The 20,811-nt window shown below is 46.3% G+C and overlaps 1 protein-coding gene across 1 annotated transcript in view; it reads right to left on the bottom strand.

The window, feature by feature from the left end:
* Positions 1-20,811, bottom strand: part of CFAP221 (cilia and flagella associated protein 221) — a 988,124-nt gene that overhangs the window by 359,648 nt on the left and 607,665 nt on the right. The window contains exon 14 of the mRNA XM_069616611.1: positions 12,178-12,273. Coding sequence (XP_069472712.1) covers positions 12,178-12,273 — 96 coding nt within the window. The remainder of the gene's footprint in view (positions 1-12,177; positions 12,274-20,811) is intronic.

Raw genomic sequence — 20,811 nt, 5'->3', positions numbered from 1 at the left:
ACTTGCCAGCCTAGGCCATCTCATCCAGCAATGTCCTACCAAACCTGCCAAACCACTACTCCACGCAATGAGTCCATTCCTCCTAACAGTTCCAACTGCTACCCTACAACACCACCACCATCCCCTCTGTCGCCTCCTTCTCCTAACGGGGCTACCAGGACATGCATATGTCCTATGGTTCACAATATTACCAGAGGGACCCTGCTGTGCTGTCTGCTGCTTTGCTTCCACTGGACCGGTCTGGTCCCTATCTCAAATGTGACATCAAAGGGAGAAGGGTGAATTGTTTGATTGACACTGGTGCCATGGTGTACAGGCTGCGAGTGGCTGAATTTACAAATGTGGATGTTTCGAAGGAAATGGTCAATGCTGTTGGGATATCTGGCACCACTATTCCACACCTGGTATCAAATGAATTGTGTTTCTATTGGTACCATCACTGAACATCATGCCTTTTTGTTGAGCCTGTGCTCACCTGCAAATGTGTTGGGTATTGATCTGCTATACAAAATGCACTGTACCATTTATTGTTCTCCTGATGGTATTTCTATCAAGAGGCTCCACAATCTAGGCAAGCTGAAAGTGTGTTTCTCCTCCAGCAGCCGAGAGCCTCCTACAGAGCCTCCTTCACTCCTCATACCCTCACAAGCTACACAGGTACAACACCTTATGGACTCAGTTCCAGTGGCCCTCTGGGCAGCACATGCTAATGGGGTAGGACACATTCTCTCTGCTAAACCTGTTCGCATCACTCTCAATCCAGAAGTCCAGATCCAGTGTGTGCCCCAGTGCATAATATTCCTTCAACCAGAGGAAGGGTATCAAGTCTGTCATATCTTCCCTCATTGATATGGGCATCCTCTACTACACCACTAGCCCTTGCAATTCAGTGGTGCCCCCAATTTAGAAAAAATGCAAAGGCAAATTCCGTTTTGCTTACGATTTGCGCGCCCTTACTAAAGCAGTAATACCCTCACATCCGGTGGTCCCGGCCCCCCTAACCATTCTCTGCTGTATCCCGCCCAACGCCTAATTTTTCACTTGCATTGATCTTGCCTCTGCCTTCTTCTCTGTCCCCATCCACCATGACTCTCAGTATCTCTGCATTCACTTTCAAGGGATGTCAGCTCACCTACAGGTCCATTTCAATGGGCTTTATTGACTCCCCATCTCTCTTCTCCCAGATTCGGCAGGAAGACCTCCAGGGTATCACCTTTCCGGGGGGCAGGGCCCACTATGATGCAATACATGGATGTCCTACTGTTAGCATCACCTTCCTCCGAGATCTCCCTTGCAGACTCTGAGTGCTACTCACAGCCCTAGCAGGACAGGGTCACAAAGCTAAATTGCACCTCTGCCTACCCACTGTCCGTTACCTAGGACACAACATTTCCCACAGCACTAGGCGCCTGCCCACTTCTCGAGTGTCCTGTATCCTACAATGTCCCATGCCCGTCACTAAAAGACAGTTATGCTCCTTTTAAAGGAATGAACAATTTTTGTCGACCCTGGATCTTTGATTAGGCCTGCACGGTGGCACCTATGCAAAAGATGCTACATGACTCCCAGCCTGACAAGACACACTCTCATTGTCTCCTGACGCTGCCACAGCCTTCACCAAGATCAAGACTGCCCTGCCCATTGGTGCTGCCCTCGTCATTCCTGACTTCTCTAAATCATTCACCCTGTTCTCTGATGAGAAAGAGGGGTATGCCTTAGGTGTACTCACACAGAAGCACAGGGACCTACAATGCCCTGTAGCCCATTTTAACTTACAATTAAACCCTGTTGCTTTTGCAATTCCCAAATGTCTCAGAGTGGTAGCTGTTGCTGACCTTCTCCTTACAAAAGCTGACAACATCGCCCTAGCACACCACATAAATGTAGCAGTACCTCAACTCTGTATTAGCACTCCTCCTTGGGGTAAAACACAACACTTATCTGCTGCACGCCTCACCAAAAATGAGAAACTGCTCCTCTCTGCCACCAACATCACTCATCAGATACGCTCCACTCAACCCGGCCTCCCTCCTACCCACCCCTGATGATGGTCACCGGCACAACTGCATTGCAGAGATTGATGTATTATCACCAAGATCTCACCTCAAGGATATTCCCCTTCTCAATCCAGAGCTCATTCTCTTTGTTGATGGCTCTTGTCTTAAAGATTCAATAGGTAGTCTCCAGGCAGGGATTGCTCTTTGCAACTCCTCTGAAGTGTTAGAAGCTTTTCAGCTCCCATCAATACGATCAACACAAGTTGCTGAACTCCTTGCCCTCACACGAGCCTGCACAACCGCCACACAACACACAGCCACTATTTACACTAATGCACGTTACACTTTTGGTATTTCACATGTCTATGGGACCCTCGGGAAACAGAGAGGTTACCCGACTGCCCAATGTACTCCCATTCTTAATGCACGTTATGATGAGGCACTGCTTAATGCTATCATGCGACCCACTGAGTTGGCTATTTTGAAATGCAAAGTCCACACTTGCAGGGTAACGCGCAGGCTGATGGCCATGTGAAAAATGTGGCCCTCCATGGCCCTCATGCTCCTGATTATGTGCCGCTGTTTCTCCTCTCATTTGAGGACCCCTAGCAACTCTTTCCGTCCTGTCAGACCTCCAAGATGCAGTCCGCAAGGCAGAAAAACAGGGCTGGGAAAATCACAAATGTGTTTATAGCTCAATCGCCTACGGCATGAAAACATGGGTCAGTTAGTGGCCCACTAGCTTTATAACCATATCTCACACGTGTTGCTTGCTCTGTCTCATCAAGGAAAGGAAAGATGACTTCAGCGGTCCAGAGATATTGGTTTGCACTTATGTTTCCCTCCATTGCTCAGAAATACTTTGCTCACTTTCCACCATGTCTCTGTTCAACCCTGGAAAGCCTGTGAAAACCACTCCAGGGGCACATGAAGTACCTTATGGCCCCTTCGTGAATCTCCCAATATACTTCATTAGCACACCGAAGTGCGCCGCCTTTGAGTACATCATGGTCATCATTGACACATTTTCTGGATGGAATGAGGCCTAGCCCTGTAAATATGGTGATTCCATTACAGGTGCCAAGAAACTACTGGAAGAGTTCATCCCATGTTTTGGCCTTCCAGTTTCCATAAACACTGACAGAGGCACCCATTTCACTGGACAGATTGTACAAAACATCTGCAGTGGGGATCCTTCAGCACTTCCATTGTAGTTTTCACCCACAATCAGCAGGGACAGTGGAACGCCAGGACTGCGACATGAAGCGCTGCGTTGCCAAGGTCTGGCAGGAAACTGGCCTAAAGTGGACTGGTGCCTTCCCTCTTGTCCTCATGGACCTTAGAAACTCTGTAAATAGAGTACACAGTCTCCCCCCCACAAGAATGCAGTTACTCAGCCACCTTCACCTGAACTCTGACTTACAAATGAATGATGATCTTGTTGCGTCATTTTGAAAAAGAATAATGCTCGTTGTCAGTTCTCACTTCCAGCAAAAACAAAAAGCTCTGCCTCGACCTTCTGAAACACCATGCCACAGCCTCCTGCCGGGAGACTGGATGGTCCTGAAAGTGCATCTGCGAAAATCATCCCTGCATCCTCCCTGGAAAGGTCATTTCCAAATCCTGATGAAAACTCACATCGCAGTGCGCTGCAGAGGCCATGATTCCTGGGTACACGCCAACCAATGTGTGAGACACCTCCAATCAACGACGTCAGCAGGCGAACAATTGCTCTCAAAAGTTTGCTGCACTTGTCTCCTACGGGTGGCCCATCGCTCTCAGAAGTTTTTGTCACCAAGCAGCCATGCTAGCGCTGCACACCTGGAGTGTAGGTGCAAAAGTACTCCAGCCCCAGGGGGGGTTTGGAGACCAGCAAAGTGTGCCCAGTGCCTCAATTGAATTTTTCCAGCTCTACGCATCTGTCATCATCATCCTGGCAGACAGCCTGAACTTTTGCGTCGTCTCCTCTCTAGTCTACCGGGTCCTGTAACGACTGACACTCTTTGGAACGTTTGGGCATAAGGCCCCAATCACCTAAAGCTAGGAATAACGTTGCTATTGCATTATTGAATCTGAATTGTTTACAACATGTTGCTGTTCCTTACCATGGTATTTGCTCTGCCTCACCCTACATCCACCATCCAACACCCAGACACCAACACCTTCCTCAACATCTCTTGGGCCTACATGGACCAAATGAATGCCTCCGATTGCTATCTATGCTCCCACACTCCTGTGTACACCAGTGGGGGGATTCCCTTCATCCCAGTCTGTTCAATCTTGCTGAATGGTGTTATGGCCTCCTGGTCAAGGACTCTTCTTGTCCCAATATGACCCATCCCTTTCTCCAGGGATTCTTTTACCCCAGCTAAGCCAATACTTTACCTACCAAGATACCAACTGCATTTGTTCCACATGCTCTGATCTCTTTCACCACGATAGGCACGCTGCCTTCAATGGGTAACACACCAGCAACCTATGTCCTTAACAGAAGTGCTACTCCCACCACCTATAACGGCACAGCTGTTAGTAAAAATAGGACCATTTCATAGTAATAGCACCACCATAGCACTCTACACCCACAGAGGGTTATATTTCATTTTTGGGGCTAGTGCCTACCAATGGCTACCAGCTAAATGGACTCGTCAGTGCACTATTGGGTTCATTCGCCCAGCAATCCGCTATGTGCCCCTTTTTCCAAAAGCTCACTACACACCCAGACGGTCCAAACGCGACGCCTGAACATGGTTCAAACACCTCATACGGTTCCTGAGCATTGGCACTACAACCAACAGGGCCGATCGTCATGCCCCATCACTCTTCCTCGAGCAGGTAGCCAACAACACCGCCAAAGGAATACAGATAATTAAAAGTGAACAAGTTGCACTTAGGACTATGGTTCTCCATAATACAATGGCGTTCCATTATTTACTAGCTGCCCAACAGGGAACATGTAAAGTTATAGGACAAGAATGCTGCACCTGCGTCCCGGATAATTCCTCTCAGGTCGAGGATGACATAAAACACCTCTAAGGGTTGGTACACCATTACACGGTATAAACGAAGGATATGCCGGCTCACTGTTAACTTGGATTGAAAACACTTTTGGTTCACTGGGCACTTCCATTCTACATGGTATTTTAATGATTGTTGTCATGATTGCCACCTCTACAATGATAATTTTTCCTATTCGCTGCCTTCTGTCATGCTGTGCTAAACAGGTGTCTCAATGGCCCGCCGAGGCCAGGCTGCTGCATCTCGAAATGGAGACACAGCTACTTAAGGTGGACACCTCCAAAGGCGTCTCAAATGGAAATGAAATGACAGATGTGTTGTAACAAATGTCTGACACCAAATTTAATACAGTTTTGAATTAGGACCTTAGAGGCCGACGATCTATGTCTCTAGAGCAACATCCTTTCTGTGATGATCCCTGTGCCTGTCCACCCTATTCCTAGGTCACCTGTGTACCCGTCCTACTCCCTGTGGTCGACGCCTGTCTCGGGGACAGCCAAACAGGCGGTTGATGTGGCAGGATTGTTATGCAATGCTATGCTAGGCTGTGCTATGGTGAGCTACATTATGCTATCATACATTTAGGCCTCATATGCTCCTTTTGCATTTGCATCCATCTGCACACAGCTCCTCTGATATGCCCAAAAGTACATGGTGCAAATTAGACACCCCGTAGTAAAGGCAAAAGGGACACATCAGATCTTCTCTTCTGTTTGCTCTCTATAAGTATAGCAGTAGAACCATATGTGGTAGAGAACAGTAGGATTTCTGCGAATGCCGCTTTTCCATAATCAACACGATGTACACAGGCGATGTCCCCACAGGCTGCGTCACAAGGTCACAAGTTTGATGTTGACAGCTATTGCCAAATGTCTGCAAATTCATGCCAAGTACCTCCCACCATTGTGCAAATACTATAATATACTAGTGATTGCCTAGGATATGCTATATAACCTGTGGTCGAAGGGCTATTCCAGGAGAGCGAGCTCAGAGCACCGACTGCCTGCCACCTTGTCTTGCTGTATTCTCCTGCTTATCAGCTGATCACTCTATGCTGCATATTTTCTATCTAATAAAAGAAGCTTTGTTTAACCATCAGTCTGTGTCTAATCTCCTTATTTGCTGCACGCCAAAGCTCAGGCCAAAGTGACCCTTGGGAAGGGCTGCTTTAGCCACCACAAATGTGACATGACCTTTACTCCTGAGATAACCCATTAGGAGTTTCTTTGTCCCAGTATTGATAGTTCACAGTTTCTGATATTATGGCTTCTTCCTCCATGTTTTGGTATCTCACCGGATTTGTTATTACAGCATCCTCCTCCCAGTCATGGTCCTTCAAAGAGTCTGGTGCTGTGAAACACCCCACGTAGGCCATAGTATGTACCACTTGATGGAGTTCATACAGGAACAGGAGTCCTTGTACCCTAAGTGGGAGTCCCTCCCGGTGAGGTCCCACTTCCTCTATCCCTAGGGAAGGTGTTGTGGAGAAGGCTCACCTCCCTAGCCTCCCAAAAAGGGGCTCCCCCTTGGGGAGAAGGGAGAAATTCACACTACACAATAGCCAAAAGTGTTGGCTTTGCCAATGATTGTTTCCATTACCACAGACATGTCTTATGCCAATTGAAAACACATGCTAGAGGTGGTATACTGAGCAGCCACTGATTGACTTTAGATAACTACCAGCAGGGCCTGTCACCTTTTATGTAGGAAAAACCCTACACGCATACAGAAATCCGTATTATGGAAGAACTGGGTTCTGTGTGGTACATGGTTACATGGTTTAATGTACGTACTTGGTACACAGAAGGGAACCCCCTTTGTGAAATGATCATTGTTTGGACTATTAGTGAAAACAAGGCAAGGATATCCAGGTGGACCTGGGTTTCCATGCAGGTCATGCACCATGTACTTACATTGCAGGAGGCATTATTTCGGATTATTTCTTTGGAATCCATAAACTTTTAGCGGGTGAAAAAGCTGGTGAATTCCATGAGAATACATAGCATCTATTTCCACATAACAATTTGGTGCGAATGCAGGCATAATGTTACAAATACTCAGGTATGGAGGAGCAGATGGTGTAGTGGATTCACAAATTAGGATCGGTGCTGCCAGTCTACTATAGAATCCGTGGTGTGCATCGGAATAGCCAATAGTTTTGGCGTTTGAAGTGGTTTATTGCATTTTACATTCATAACTAAATACTTGGGCTCTTCTTGCCCCGTAATTCCAAGCATGTCTGAAAGGTACTGTTTGCATGCACAAAACATTAGTTAAAAACATAGTAGAATGACTTCTCTTCACTGCAGTGTATCAAAGCCATTTAACAGAGAGAGAGAGTGGGTGGGGGTAGCAGATGGGGGTGGAGTACAATAGAATGTCAAGAATTGGGGAAGTGTAAATGAGTGTAAATGAGAGTCATTGGTTGGGGGAAGCACAAGAGGGTCGTGGGTGGCGGGGAGACCAAAAGAGGATCGGGGCTGGGGAAGCACACAAGAGAGACAGGGTGCTGGAGGTAAGCACACAAGAGGGTTGGGTTGCTGCAGGAAGGCAAAAGTGGATTGGGGTAGGCACAAGAAGGTCAATATTCTGGGAGAGCACAAAAGAGGGTCGGGTGGTGTGTGGAGCACAAAAAAGGTTGGGGGGGGGAGTGCAATAGGGGGTCATTAGGTTAGGGGAAGCACAAGTGTGCCGGGGTCGATGCTGGGGAGCACAAAAGAGGGTGGGTTTGGAGGTAAGCACAAAAGAGGGTTGGGAGGACAGTGAGAGAGGCATGGGCTGAGAAGGTCAGTGAGATGGAAAGAGATATTGAAATAGAGAGATAGGCTCGGGGTGAAAGGAGAATAAGAGAGAAGTTAAGCGGGAGCAGATGGGGCGTAAGAGAAAGGGGCTCAGAGGAGGTACATGTCAACACTCACATACCAAATACCTTACAGCCCAAGGAGTCGGGCTTTAACATAAAGCTTGTCGCCATCATGGATCCGTGGAACCACACATGCATGCCCTTTTGTTTTAAAGGAGAGGACCTCCAAGTTCACAGAATGATGATTAAGGCCCTTTTCGATGAATTTGCATGCATGACGGGAGGGAGGTAGCACACAGAGCAGTTTCCGCATTCCAATTTCGTGCTTGCGGTGCTCCTGCAAAGCCAGGCACCACACCACGTTGATTTTTTTGATGCTAGCACTAAGCAGCCTCGGGGCAGCAAATAGCAACATTTGTTGTTTTCCCTTCCTCAGGTGGCGCCAGACAGGCCCCAAACCTGGCCGCGCGTGCCCTCCGTCAGCGCATGCGCTGCACTGACACAGGGGTTGATTGATTGGGGAGCCTGTCCTGCTATGACCCTGTATCAGTTGGAATTGAAATTGCCAGAGGAATTGGGATCAAGGCCCAGCCATGCAGGTATGCAGGTGCCCGTCCAGGAGGAGCACAGAGCCCAGAAGCCATCCTTGTGCCGTCTGTCACTGCCGAGATTACCATAATGGTGTTAACCATTATTCTTGGCAAGTAACTGTAAAATCATTAACGCATATCCTGCAGTACCCACCCCTCCATTACTCGCAAGCACAGCACGGCGGGTATTACCATCGTGCCAGACCAGCATGCTGCCTGGGTGTTCAGAGAAGGGTGAGCACAAAGTAGTTATAAGATAGGCTTAATAGAAACAGGCTATGCACAGTCTCCGTATAACCTTGGTTACTCCTCACGCTGTCCCCTCCTTTTCTCCCTTACTACCTTACCTTTGCTTTTTCCCTTCTCCTCGCTCTTCTTCCCTGCAAATGAACAGACAAGGGACCAGTATAGCTGAAGGAGGGCTCTGGCAGTAACTCCTTGCACACGTCAGTCCCAGCCCCAGTGCCCTTCACAAAACCCTTTACATTAAAGCGGTAGTTTTACCTTGAAAAATGTTCGGGCTAGGAATTGCCAAACCTCCTCACTCAGGCTGATTTGTATCATGGTCGGTGAAAATGTGGAGTGGTGGTCTCACAGTTGATGCGTTTACCTACACACTACTTGTTTTGGGTAAAAGTGCTTGGCTATAAGCCACTATGTTACAAGCAGCTCTATGCACTGAGCATGCAACCCACTGAGCTGCCTTACCATGTGATAAGTCGCCGAGGTAGCCTGTTGACTGGGAGGGAAGCCTGCAATGGCCGCACCCCATTCCATATGCACTTGTTTTGGACTCTAATGTGTGTAACATCGAACATTTGCATTTTAAAATTTATCAGCCAGGTCTTTGCTTAGAGCACACGGCTCACTAAACTGCTTTACCATGTGATAAGTCGGTCGAGGAATTCTGTTGTTGGCTGGGAGGGAAGCTTGCGGTGCTGGGGCACTGGCTGTATGTGTTTTGGGTACCAATGCTTGGCTTTGTGCCGCTAGGTTATACACAGCTCTGTGCGCAGAGAATAACCCACTGAGCTCCCTTACCATATGTTAGGCCGACCAAGGTAGCCAGTTGTTGTCTTGGCAGGAAGCCTGTGGTGTCAGCTCCCGTAGCTGTACTTGTGTTTGGCTATCAATGCTTGGCTCTGAACCACTAGGTTACACACAGCTCTATGTGCAGAGCACACAACCCACTGAGCTGCCTTACCATGCGATGGGTTCACAATTTGACCACTAGGTTACACACAGGTGAATACCCAGTGATAGATCAGCCCAAGTAACCTGTTGCTGGCTGGGAAACCTGTAGTCCTGGCTCCTGTGATTATACTGGATACTTGTATTGAGTATCAATACTTGGCTTTGAGCCACTAGGTTACACACAGCCCTCTGTGTAGAGCAAGTAGCAGCACACCGAGCAGCTACCTTACCATGTGCTAGATCGGCCAAGGTAACTTGTTGGCCGAGAGGGAAGCCTTAGGTGGCAGCGTACTGGATACACGTGTTTTGGTAACCAATGCTTGGCTTTGAGCCAATACACAGCTCTCTGCCTGGAGCACACAACCCACTGTGCTGCCTTGGCATGTGATAGGTCAACCTATGTAGCCTGCTGTTGGTTTGATGGGAAGCCTCCTGTGCCCACGCCATGGCTGTACGTGTTTTGGCCACCAATGAATGCTTGGCTTTTTGCTACATCCCTGCGCCTCAGACACCGCTCTTTCTCCTGCGCACAGGCCATTGGAAACAAGCACATTGAATGGTAAGCAATGGGCATCATTGGGCTTGTCCGACAGGCTAGGGAGAAGGATTGGGCACCGGACAACAGCGGGTGGGAGGGCGGTATGGAATACTTAATGCCGTGCAAAAATGACTTTCAAGTGATTGTGTTTGTGCACGACAATTAATAGCCGATAACAGTGCATCTAAACATCAGACGTTTTGGCTGGGTCCATTCTGTGCCTCCAGGAGTCACACTCATTACTCAAACTGCCTGTGTTCTCGCTGTCTACGAGTGACTAACTCATGCCATGTTCATAAAATACTGGCAGCACCACCATTTAGACTGACCTAATACAAAATCTCAGTAAAGGACACCACAACATCTCCAGTTTGAAACCCAAACATGTTTCAGCTCTGCTAATCAGTACTTATGGATTTAGGGGTGTGTTTTGTACTGCGTTCCATGACTCCAAAGCCATTTCAGAAGGCACCTGTTTAATTTGGTTTCCCTTTTATGTAAACATATTATTGCTGACTGTGTAGGAGCCTCTAACTCTGCCCAGGCCTTACATCTACATTCCTCTTAATAACTGCCTCGCCGATACGACTGCCTTCTCTCCCTCTAAATGCAACAGATTGAGTCTTCTTCTCCTCAATCTACAATGATGTAATCCCCAAACAGCGGCCTTTCGGGATACATACACTATTAATGATATTCTGATTGTCTTCTAGCATGATGGCCCAGTAGACATTTTCCAAACGTTGGATTGTCTGCTACTACTCCTTCTGTCTTCACAGGCAAGGCTGCCTTAGTCATCTGACTTCATGCTTCTTATGCCTCCACCTACCTCCTTCATAAAGTGGTGTGCACGGCGGGAAAATCTCGCTATGCTGTGAAGTGGACCATTATGTGCTGCCTACCTTTGGGGTTGAAGGCCACTCCTATCCAGGCTCCCTTCGATTGGCTGTCGGGGTTGGTAACCTTAGTGAACAATCAATGAGCCACAGCGTCCGCTGAAGCCATCTATATGTATGGTTAAAAAACATAAGGATGAGAAAGCACACGCCATGCAGGTACTATGGTGTAAGGGATACACCTTGTTGAATTTGGAATATACTCAGAAGGTCTACTTAGCATTAATACATCTGTTTATCAGAGGCATTCCCCTGATGCCGCTTCTGATGAAAGGAGTCCCTAAAACACATCCCAACTGCAGAAAGAGCTCGAACGTGGCATGGGAGACTCGATTACGAGCGAGGCTTTGATGATTCGGTACCCAGCTGTGAAGGGGGTGTGTATTACAGGATGACAGGAACTCTGTAACATACATTTGTAACATACCATTTTTTGTTTTGCCAATTTTGTAGGCGAGGCGCCAACGATGCTTCCCGCCTAGGGTGCAATCTGGCGTAAGATCGGCCCTGCATTGGTTTAAGTGGCTGCAGGAGGTAAAAATAAACATCACGCATGCAGTGAACTAATGCCCGAGCATTGGCAGGTACCATGACAACCAGATATCCTGATTCTCTTTGGTGTTAGCACTGCGTTGACACACAGGTCGCGGTAGCGCTACCAAATGCACAACAAACTAGAATGAGCACCAGTAAAAGTTTTAAACCTGCTTATTAGGAACTGCCTCATTTCAAACGGGGTCAGTGAAACAGCAGTATTCAATTGAAGTCACAGGTGTATAGGTCATTTCAAAGAGCTTTTAAATACTCTTGTCAATTTAAACTTAGAAACTGGAGAAGCTGAAGATTTGTTAGGTAGAAGTAGAAAAGCAGGATGGTTTTGATTTTGGGGTAAATGTTCCAAGCATCTCATGGCGTGTTCAGCAGCTGTTAAGGGAGGAGGGTTATTCAAGGTCCCCACATCTGTTTCCCTCCCTTTAAAAACCACATTTAGATGCCATCTTTCTGGACATGCTGCGCTTGTTGTAATCAAGGTATGTGTTTCTTGAGCAGTTTATTGACAGGTCTTGGCGACAGGCGCAAGGCTGTCCTAAAGAAGGAGGGTTACATTCTTGGAGGAAATGCTGTTGTCTTTGTGCATACATACCTTCCGAGCTGCTTGCTGAAACCTCCTGAAGGCCCTTTGTCTCTTGGCCCACAGGCTGTTAACGTACACGTCGAAGGTTGGCTCAAAACTTTGAAACTGTTTTTAAAATAAAATGCAAAACCATATCAGAATGACTGCATAAAATATACGCGGTTGCCAATTTAAAAACGATAACAAGTGATAAATACATGTCACTGTACAGAAGCTGTACACGATTATAATATACACTATAGTGCATTAAACAGAGCTTTGCAACGGTTGACCGGGCATATGCTGGCCCTGGTAAACGATATTAGCACATCGAGTTAATTATCGACTTCCTCTCGACCGATTAGCATGTTACTAATGGTAATGACTGCATTCTGAACATTCGGACTGCAATAGCAGACATGGAAAAACAGAAAACGTCTCTGAAGTCAAGAAACAGCAATGCAATTTGCAGGCAACATTTCTTTCAACAAGACACTGGAAGGTTCTTTTTTCACTACAACATCATATTTATTGCACCAAAGAGCATTAAAACACGGGACAAGGCTTTCACTTTTTGTCAGAGAAAGGTGTTCATAATGAATGCTCATGTTGAATCTGTTCCGGTTTGACCAACTTTGCAATCTTGTTATTTAAATACTACAAAACACAACCACATTTAATTTACTCAGGGACCACTGGGAAGAAGCCAGATGGATTACCCTCCCATTTGGGAATTGTTGCTGCTTTACACGAGGACTTAATCGTACCCGGGATCAGAATAGAGTCCATCCATATGGGCAAAAGGGACCCAGGATCTCACCAACAGTACCATCGACTCCATTAACACTGGGTATTCTGCAGCGACTGCCCCTTTCAGGGAAACTAGAAACATCACAGAAACAGTTCCTGTATGCTCGGCTCACTTCAAACGGGAGCAGGAGTCCCATCTAAATCTACAAAGGTAAAAAGAGGGGCCTGAACTAGGAAAGGACCCTCGACAGCCAGCCATCCATCCATCCATTACACAAGTCCTCCACTCTCGCACAGCTAAGAATAGGTAGGCCAAGGGGAGGCAACCCAGGGGCAGAGTTATGCCATGAGTACCACAGAGTGCACTGCCCAAGAGGTGCTACTAGCTAGCCCCATCTCCGACATCAGCACTGACAACCATCCTCAGGATGGCCCACCAGCCAATCCCCCTACACCTTCATTGAAGATATAAACCGGAGTTCCCTTAACTCAAGAGAGCAGCTGCAAGGCAGTTCCCGGGTATGGCAGGCTCAGGAAGGATCATCCAAGCAGAGGGACGAGACAATCCTTAGTCTCATATCTGGACAGTAAGCCATCCCAGAGGGAAGAGCACAACAGCACCCCCCATCCCAGATAACAGATCCAATTCTCCTTTCACCAGAAAGAGGCTGAAAGGTGGGGAAAAAAACCCTATGAAAGCACACAGTCTCAATCAGTCCCTGTGAGAGCTTGGAAGGAGACTGAGACCAGAAAGAGGAGACAGAAGCTTGTTTAGAGCTGGTTGTAGGAGGGAGCAGGAGGGTGCACAAGCCTAGAGGGCTGGAGGAGAGACCCAGGCGGCTGGCAACAGTGGTACCTATAAGAGCTTAATAAAGGTTTTAAAGCCAGAGGCAAAAAGTGTGGCAGCCTTAGAGAGAGGTTTAATTTGGCAAGGAAGTAGTTTCCAAAGAGGTGAAGAAGGGAGGGGGCAGTGACAGGAGTAGTCAAAAAGGTTTGATGAAAATAGAGTCTGTGACACCAGTGCCGGAATGGGAGAAAGGGGAGTGAGTGACAGTTGTGCCCGTGCCCAAAGGGAGAACAGAGGCAACAGTGCCTAGAAGGGTGAAGAGTTTGAGGGTGACAGTGGTGTAGAGGATGCTGGTGCTCTAAGGAGTAAAGGTATAGAAAGTGATAGTAGTGAAGAAGTTGGGTTAAACTGGGAGTATACCGACCAGAGGTCATTACAGAAGGAGAAGATCCTACAAAAGAGTGACAGGCTGCTTCTTGAGTTGTTCTTTGAAGAGGGCACGACTGGGGAGTGGGAGAGAGGAAAGTGGAGAATGGGTAAGGAGTTGGAGGAGAAACTCTCCATGAGGGGAATCATGATGGAAGAGGAAGCCTGGAAATCTCAGAGGCGGCAAGAGTTTGAGGGGAGTAAGCGACCAGAGAATTAGGAATCAGGGGTTGGTGGTAAGAGCTGATGAGATGACCCTTAAACAGTTGGTCACCCTCTTACCTTGCCCAGCTCCACTAGTTCATGTACAGGACCTTTGGAGTTGCACAATCTCAGCCCAGGTCTCTCTCTTTGGCCTGGGACCCAGAGATTTCGACAGTGGCTGCCCAGTTGGAAGAGACAGAGAGGTACCTGAAGAAGAAGAAGCAGCCAATGCACAGGAAATACAAGTTGAGAGGGAAAGAAGAGAACTCTAGGGAGATGCACTATTGAGACCAGTGAGGACAGAGTATGGTCTAAGGTGGGGTAAGGCATGCCCTAAATACTCTGGGACCTAGAGACGGTCATTTAAAGACTTTTCCTGGATAGCATCCTTTGATAAAGACTTTGTGTTGTCATCACACCTCTGGGAAGGGATTCTGGAACTACACATAGCTTAAGTAAAGTCATTGTGAACCCTTAGTTTCCACTTGAATTTTCAGTTAGATACAGCCGTTGGAGTGATCCTGATTCTTCTGATGAACTTTAGGGCTGCCCCATTGACTATTTTATCCACACAAAGTATGAATTTCCTACTATATCACTTTTAGTTTATGTTTCTGATTGTGTCTTATCATTTGATCCCTGTCTCATATGTGACACAATATAAACTATGCATTTTACCACACCATAAAATCATACAGACTCTGCAATACCATGTATCATCCATACATCTTGGAAGACCCTGTATCAAGCACCCATTACTCCTAGCATACACTGCGCTGAGCACACAATGCATGTTCACTTCACGGAACAGAGCGCTCATAACACGATGCACATAGTGCAACCTATAATGCTCATACAACAACAAAACAACCCTCAAAGAGCACATATGACTCAACACAAATCCTCATACTTCAACATGTCCTGCATACCACACTATTCACACACAATGCACATGCCACAACCAAAACCACATTACACCACACAATGCATGTACCACATTACACACTACCCATGTCATGTACTGCAGCACACACCAATCCCAATCTGCAATCCTCACTGGGAGGTTATAAGGCGAGTCACTAGGTTTCCAACCACTGACAGACACATCCTGCGCTAAAGACAGACTGGAAAGTGACAGTGAGGGCCGATGGGTTTCTGATCCTTCCAGAACCTTCACATATCAACTCTCACAGATCACCTGAGAAGATCATCCGAGTCTGGAGGTTGTGAAAATGGCAGACGTGCACTAAACAAATCTCATGTGACATAACAGATATATGATTTATAGCTCAGATTCATTTTATAATCAGCTAGTTACGACATAACTATCCAATTGTAATGGAATTGGATAATTGTGACATCATTGCATTGGTATCCAGTAATATTAACAAGTAGAGAATAACGAAAAAAAAGATTTAACAAACCTTATATATTTAAAAACGCTGATTTTGTAGGATAAATATGTATGGCAGTGTGTGGTGAAGGATTAAAACGTGTGGGGAGTGGCTTGGATGGGGTTATTAACCTAGGGAAACGGAGGGCTCACGCCCGCCCCAAATAAAAAATAAATAAAAAATAGGTATTTTTCGGTATTTTCGGTTAAAATTATTTTCGTTATTACATTTTTCATTAAAATCACAGGTATTCCATTGCATTATATACTGAGACACTCTTCCACTGGTGGCATCAGCCAAAGTTAGCCTTACCAAACATTCTTCTTAAGCCTGTCGGATTGCTTCATCCGAAGACCCACCCCACCTCCTAAGGCCATCCCCACCTGTGACCTATCCTTATGCCAATTAGAATAATCCCCGCAAAAGTATGTTAATTGTTTGACTTTCTTTGTGATGGTGTTACAGAGAAGAACATACTGCCAGAATGAATGGTAGAAGGAAATGTACCCTTAAGTTAATATCCCTATAATGTACAGTCGGGGTACGTCATTTGATGTACACTACAGTGAGTAAGTGAAAACACTTATGTAGCGCATAGTGTGGTTTAACCTGCCTATTGGCAATGAATAAGCGATGCAGAAGATTTTTGCTGACATAGTGTTTTTGCAGCCTAATGTAACTGCTTCCAAGATGTTTCACAATGATGCTGATGGGATCGGGGACGGGTTGGGGCAGTGGTTCAATCACTTGTGTTAAAGCAGCTTGTGAGATTTCTTGTCATCATAATGTACTCAACAAGCTTTTCAAAGGTGACCTGAATTGATAAATATACATACCAGTGGAAAAGGCCCATGGACACGGGCTAATGTGCATAAAAGGAGACATTTTCAGTGTAAATCTATTATATGGTGTATTTTAACGTAATTTATGTTAATAGAAATGCAATTGTTTTTGTAAAGGATCTTGCTCCTTTTAAGTGGAGTAGTCACCTCAAACAAAACCTCACAGAATCCGTTGAAAGTTCAACATACTACATACAGCCAATTGTTTTATCTGCTCCTCATTGTCTTGGATTCCACTTCTGGGTTTTGGACTTAAATATATAATGTTGAGGGATGTCAGAGTAATACAATTCATGTTCATCATAATTTGAAGTAGACATGAGATCATAAAATACAGTAAATTGAAGTCAAATAAAGTTTAAAATTGAAATGTTAATGTTAAAGGATATTTGGACCGCGCACTATCACCACCAGAGTGGTCCCCTGGCGCTCTTACATGAAGAATATGATTTATATAATAGTACATACCAAGAAGTATTACAATTAATTATTACTTAATACATACGTATGTTTATTGTGTTAGAGAAATAGTGCTTAATCAAATGAATTTACTGCTTATATGTTGTTTTTTTAAATGTATAGATCTTTTTAGTGTATGCAACTTGAAGTATGCTGTTAAAGTGGTATCCCTGTCTTGGGCCTTTTCAGCAGCTCATTTTAGGTCATCATTTTTGAAATACACATTTTGTCCAGCTGGAAGATGAAATTTAAGTCTTATTGTTGTATGCGTTAAAACAACAGCTCCCTCTAGTGGTGATAACAGGCAAAGCAGACAGAATGGCTTCAGACAAACCCTACATCTGGCCTTTTATTATATATTATGATATGATAATAGAGTCCTATTTCTGTAAAACAGGAAAGTTAGGTAGTGCTGTCAAGCCATGCAACTCTCTCCTCAGAAATATTTATAATACACTATCTATAGACAGGAACGCTCCACCCACAGAGGGGGTGGGGTAGCCGTCTGTAACGCTCACCTGATTCTCGCAGAGGTGCCGGTCTTGACTGGGCGACTACCGTATCTTCAAAGGTGATGTGTAGCACCCGGTTGGCTCTTTGGGCTGGACCTCTGTGCACTGTATGCCTGACTTCAAGAGTAAGATGTCTGCAGATAGAAAATATGGGATTAATGAACTGGGGTTATTGGGGTGTCCCTATCTCTTTCCTTTTTTGCTCTCCTGTAGACCCCCAAAGGTTAACGCTCTCACCTTAGGTAAGTGAATGCCGAGCTCTCCATCTGCCTCGGGGCAGGGTGCTGTAACCAGTTTCTTCACTGGATAGGTAGCGCAGGCCTCTTGACTTCAGAGGACTGCTGTCCGTCGTTTACTGCACGAACGGTAAGTTTCGAGTAATTCTATTGTCTTTAAAGTCTTTAGTAATGATGTCTCTTGTTTTGCAGGGTTCCAGCGATGGCTGATGACGGGCTGAAGGGAGTTGAAGATGGAGTCCGTGTGATGAATAGAAGCGCCTGGAAGCACGTAAGTAAGCGCTTGTTGCCTGCTTCACGATGCGCTCTAACTGTCTTTTTATTTTGCAGGTACGAGTTCGGAGCGGCTGCAGGGTGCCGGAATACCCACTGGGTTAGATGTGGAAAGGAGTAATGGCACGTGAGTATTAAAGTTCCCCAATGTCTTTAAACGCACCTTGTTTTGTCTTTCAGATGCGGGATGCAGCGCCGAAGGCCTCCGGAGCGTGCAAAGAGTTGGTAAGCTTTTGTCTTTCAGATGCCGGAATGCAGTGTGAAGACCTCCAGAGGGCACGAAGAGTAGGTAAGCCTTTGTCTTTCAGATGCCGGAATGCTAACCTGTTCTTTCTTGTCTTTATAGGTGTTGCTGAAGACTGGATTCAGGATGGTAAGCCTTTTTCCTTAGGCCCAGGGTCCGATGCAGAAGACACGATGAGCGTTCTGCTGCAGAGGATGCAGAATAACGCAAAGCAAGATTCATCCATCGGGTGTGGTTTAAATAGCCTCCTGTAGTGCTTAGGTGTCTCCTTCCACAGCCACGCCTAGGTAAGAAAAGAGTTCCTGCTTTCCAAAAGAGTTCCAGTGTTCTGAACCTAGGGAGTGGCTCCTGCCCCACCCAAAAGGAAAAGTAGTTCCAAACAGAAGAGGATCAGAGGCTCAACTGGCAGGCAAGTAAGCAGCATGGTCTGCTGCAGGTAAGTCCACCCAAGCATTATGAGCCCGGCGCTTCCAGCGCTGGGACTGGGCATATTTATGAGCCTGGTGCCACTGGCGCCAGGACTGGGTCCAAAAGGTCCCAATTGGGACTGGTTGGCACTCGGAACCTGGGTTATGGATCTGCTTCCAAGGGAGTTGGGAAAACCCTGACCTTTTGGAAGCAGAGATCATGACAGTACCCCCCCTCAAGGCCCCTCCCAAACCAGGCTTCTCCGGGGGTTTTGGCTTGTCAGGAAATGTTCGGTGAAATCTTTTGATTAGGCGAGGAGCGTGGACATATTCAGCAGGTTCCCAGGATCTCTTGGGGGCCGTAGCCTTTCCAGTCAATTAGGTAAAATAGTTTAGATTTGGAGATCTTGGAGTCCAGAATGCTTTTGACTTCAAACTCGAGTTCTCCATCAACTAGGATAGGTTTTGGAGATTTAGTTAGTCGGGTTTGAGGTTGCACGGGTTTTAATAGAGAGACGTGGAAGACCGGATGTATCTTCATGTTCGGGGGCAAGTCCAACTTGACCGCTACTGGGTTTACTATGGTAGTGATGGAATAGGGACTAAGGTATCTTGGGTTGAATGTGCGTGGCCCTTTTAGAGGTAGATATTTGGTGGATAACCAGACTTGATCCCCTACTTGATATTGAGGGGCTTCCTTCCGATGTTGATCTGCTCCTTTCTTGTATTGTTCTTTAGCCCTTTGAAGGTGAGAAACAGCTTCCTTAAAGGCTTGGGTGATTGTAGAATGCAGGTAGTCTACTGCTGGTGTTCCAAGATCTTGGAGGGGATCCAACTCCGAGGTTCGAGGGTGACTGCCGTACAAAAGAAAAAACGGTGTTTTCCCAGTTCCCGAATGGACAAAGTTATTGTAGGCATATTCGGCTATCCAAAGGATGTCTTTCCAAGTTTTTTCAGTTTGTTGCAGCATGCAGCGTAAATACTGTTCCAGAGTTTGATTGGTCCTCTCGGTTTGTCCGTCGGTCTGAGGGTGGTGACTGGTCGATAGTCTCACATCAATTTGAGCCGACCGACAGCAACTTCGACAAAAATGAGAAATAAATTGACTACCTCGATCCGAAATTAGAACCGAAGGAAAACCGTGTAGTCGGACGATGTTTTCGAGAAATTCTCGGGCCAGAGTTGCTGCTGTTGGCAAGCCTTTGAGCGGAATGAAATGCGCCATCTTGGAGAATAAGTCCACGATTACTAGAATCGTATTGTATCCGGAGCATGGAGGTAGATCGGTGATGAAGTCCATAGAAAGCGTATGCCAAGGGCGAGGTGGGATGTCAATAGGGCGTAAGAGGCCTGCTGGTCTTTCCTTTTGACTCTTGTTTTGGGCGCATACTCCACAGGACATTATAAAGTCTCTGATATCTTTTTTCCAAGACGGCCACCAGAAGTAGCGCTTGATCTTTTCTGAGGTCTTGGCCATACCGGGATGACCTTCCATTAAAGAATTGTGATAACAAGAGATTACTTTTTTCTGTAAATCTGGGCTGGGTAGGTATAATCGTTCTTGGAAATACAATAAGTTGTCCTTTACTGCAAAGTCGTTTCCCTGCAGATGCCAATTCTATATGTCTGCTGGAGTTACAAGTTGCCTGGCTTTATCCTTAACTTCCTCTATGGATTCTGTGGCGATTACACCCAGAATTCTTTGTTCGGGAATGATTGGTACAGGTTTAGGGTTGATCAAGTGTTCTTCCACTCCCATCCGAGAAAGGGCATCAGCTTTACCGTTCTTTGTACCAGGTCGATAGGTAATTATGAAGTCAAACTCGGCAAAGAATAATGCCCAACGGAGTTGTCTAGAGGATTGGGCTTTTGCGGTTTTCAAATATTGCAGGTTTCGGTGATCCGTAATCACAGTAACGGTGTGTCGGGCCCCCAGCAGATAATGCCGCCAAGCCTTAAAGGCCGACTTGATAGCCAGAAGTTCCTTGTCAGTAATCGTGTAATTGATTTCAGGAGGCGAGAATTTGCGGGACCAAAATGCCACGGGATGCAACTGATTGGTTACCGGGTCCTTTTGTGATAGAACTGCCCCCATGGCAAGGCTTGAAGCATCAGTTTCCACGATGTAGG

This window comes from Ambystoma mexicanum, chromosome 9 (assembly GCF_040938575.1).
Source record: "Ambystoma mexicanum isolate Mex_15411 chromosome 9, UKY_AmexF1_1, whole genome shotgun sequence".
Lineage (NCBI taxonomy): Eukaryota > Metazoa > Chordata > Amphibia > Caudata > Ambystomatidae > Ambystoma > Ambystoma mexicanum.
The sequence above is the reverse complement of the archived record's forward strand: the minus strand, read 5'-3'. Positions and strand labels throughout refer to the sequence as shown.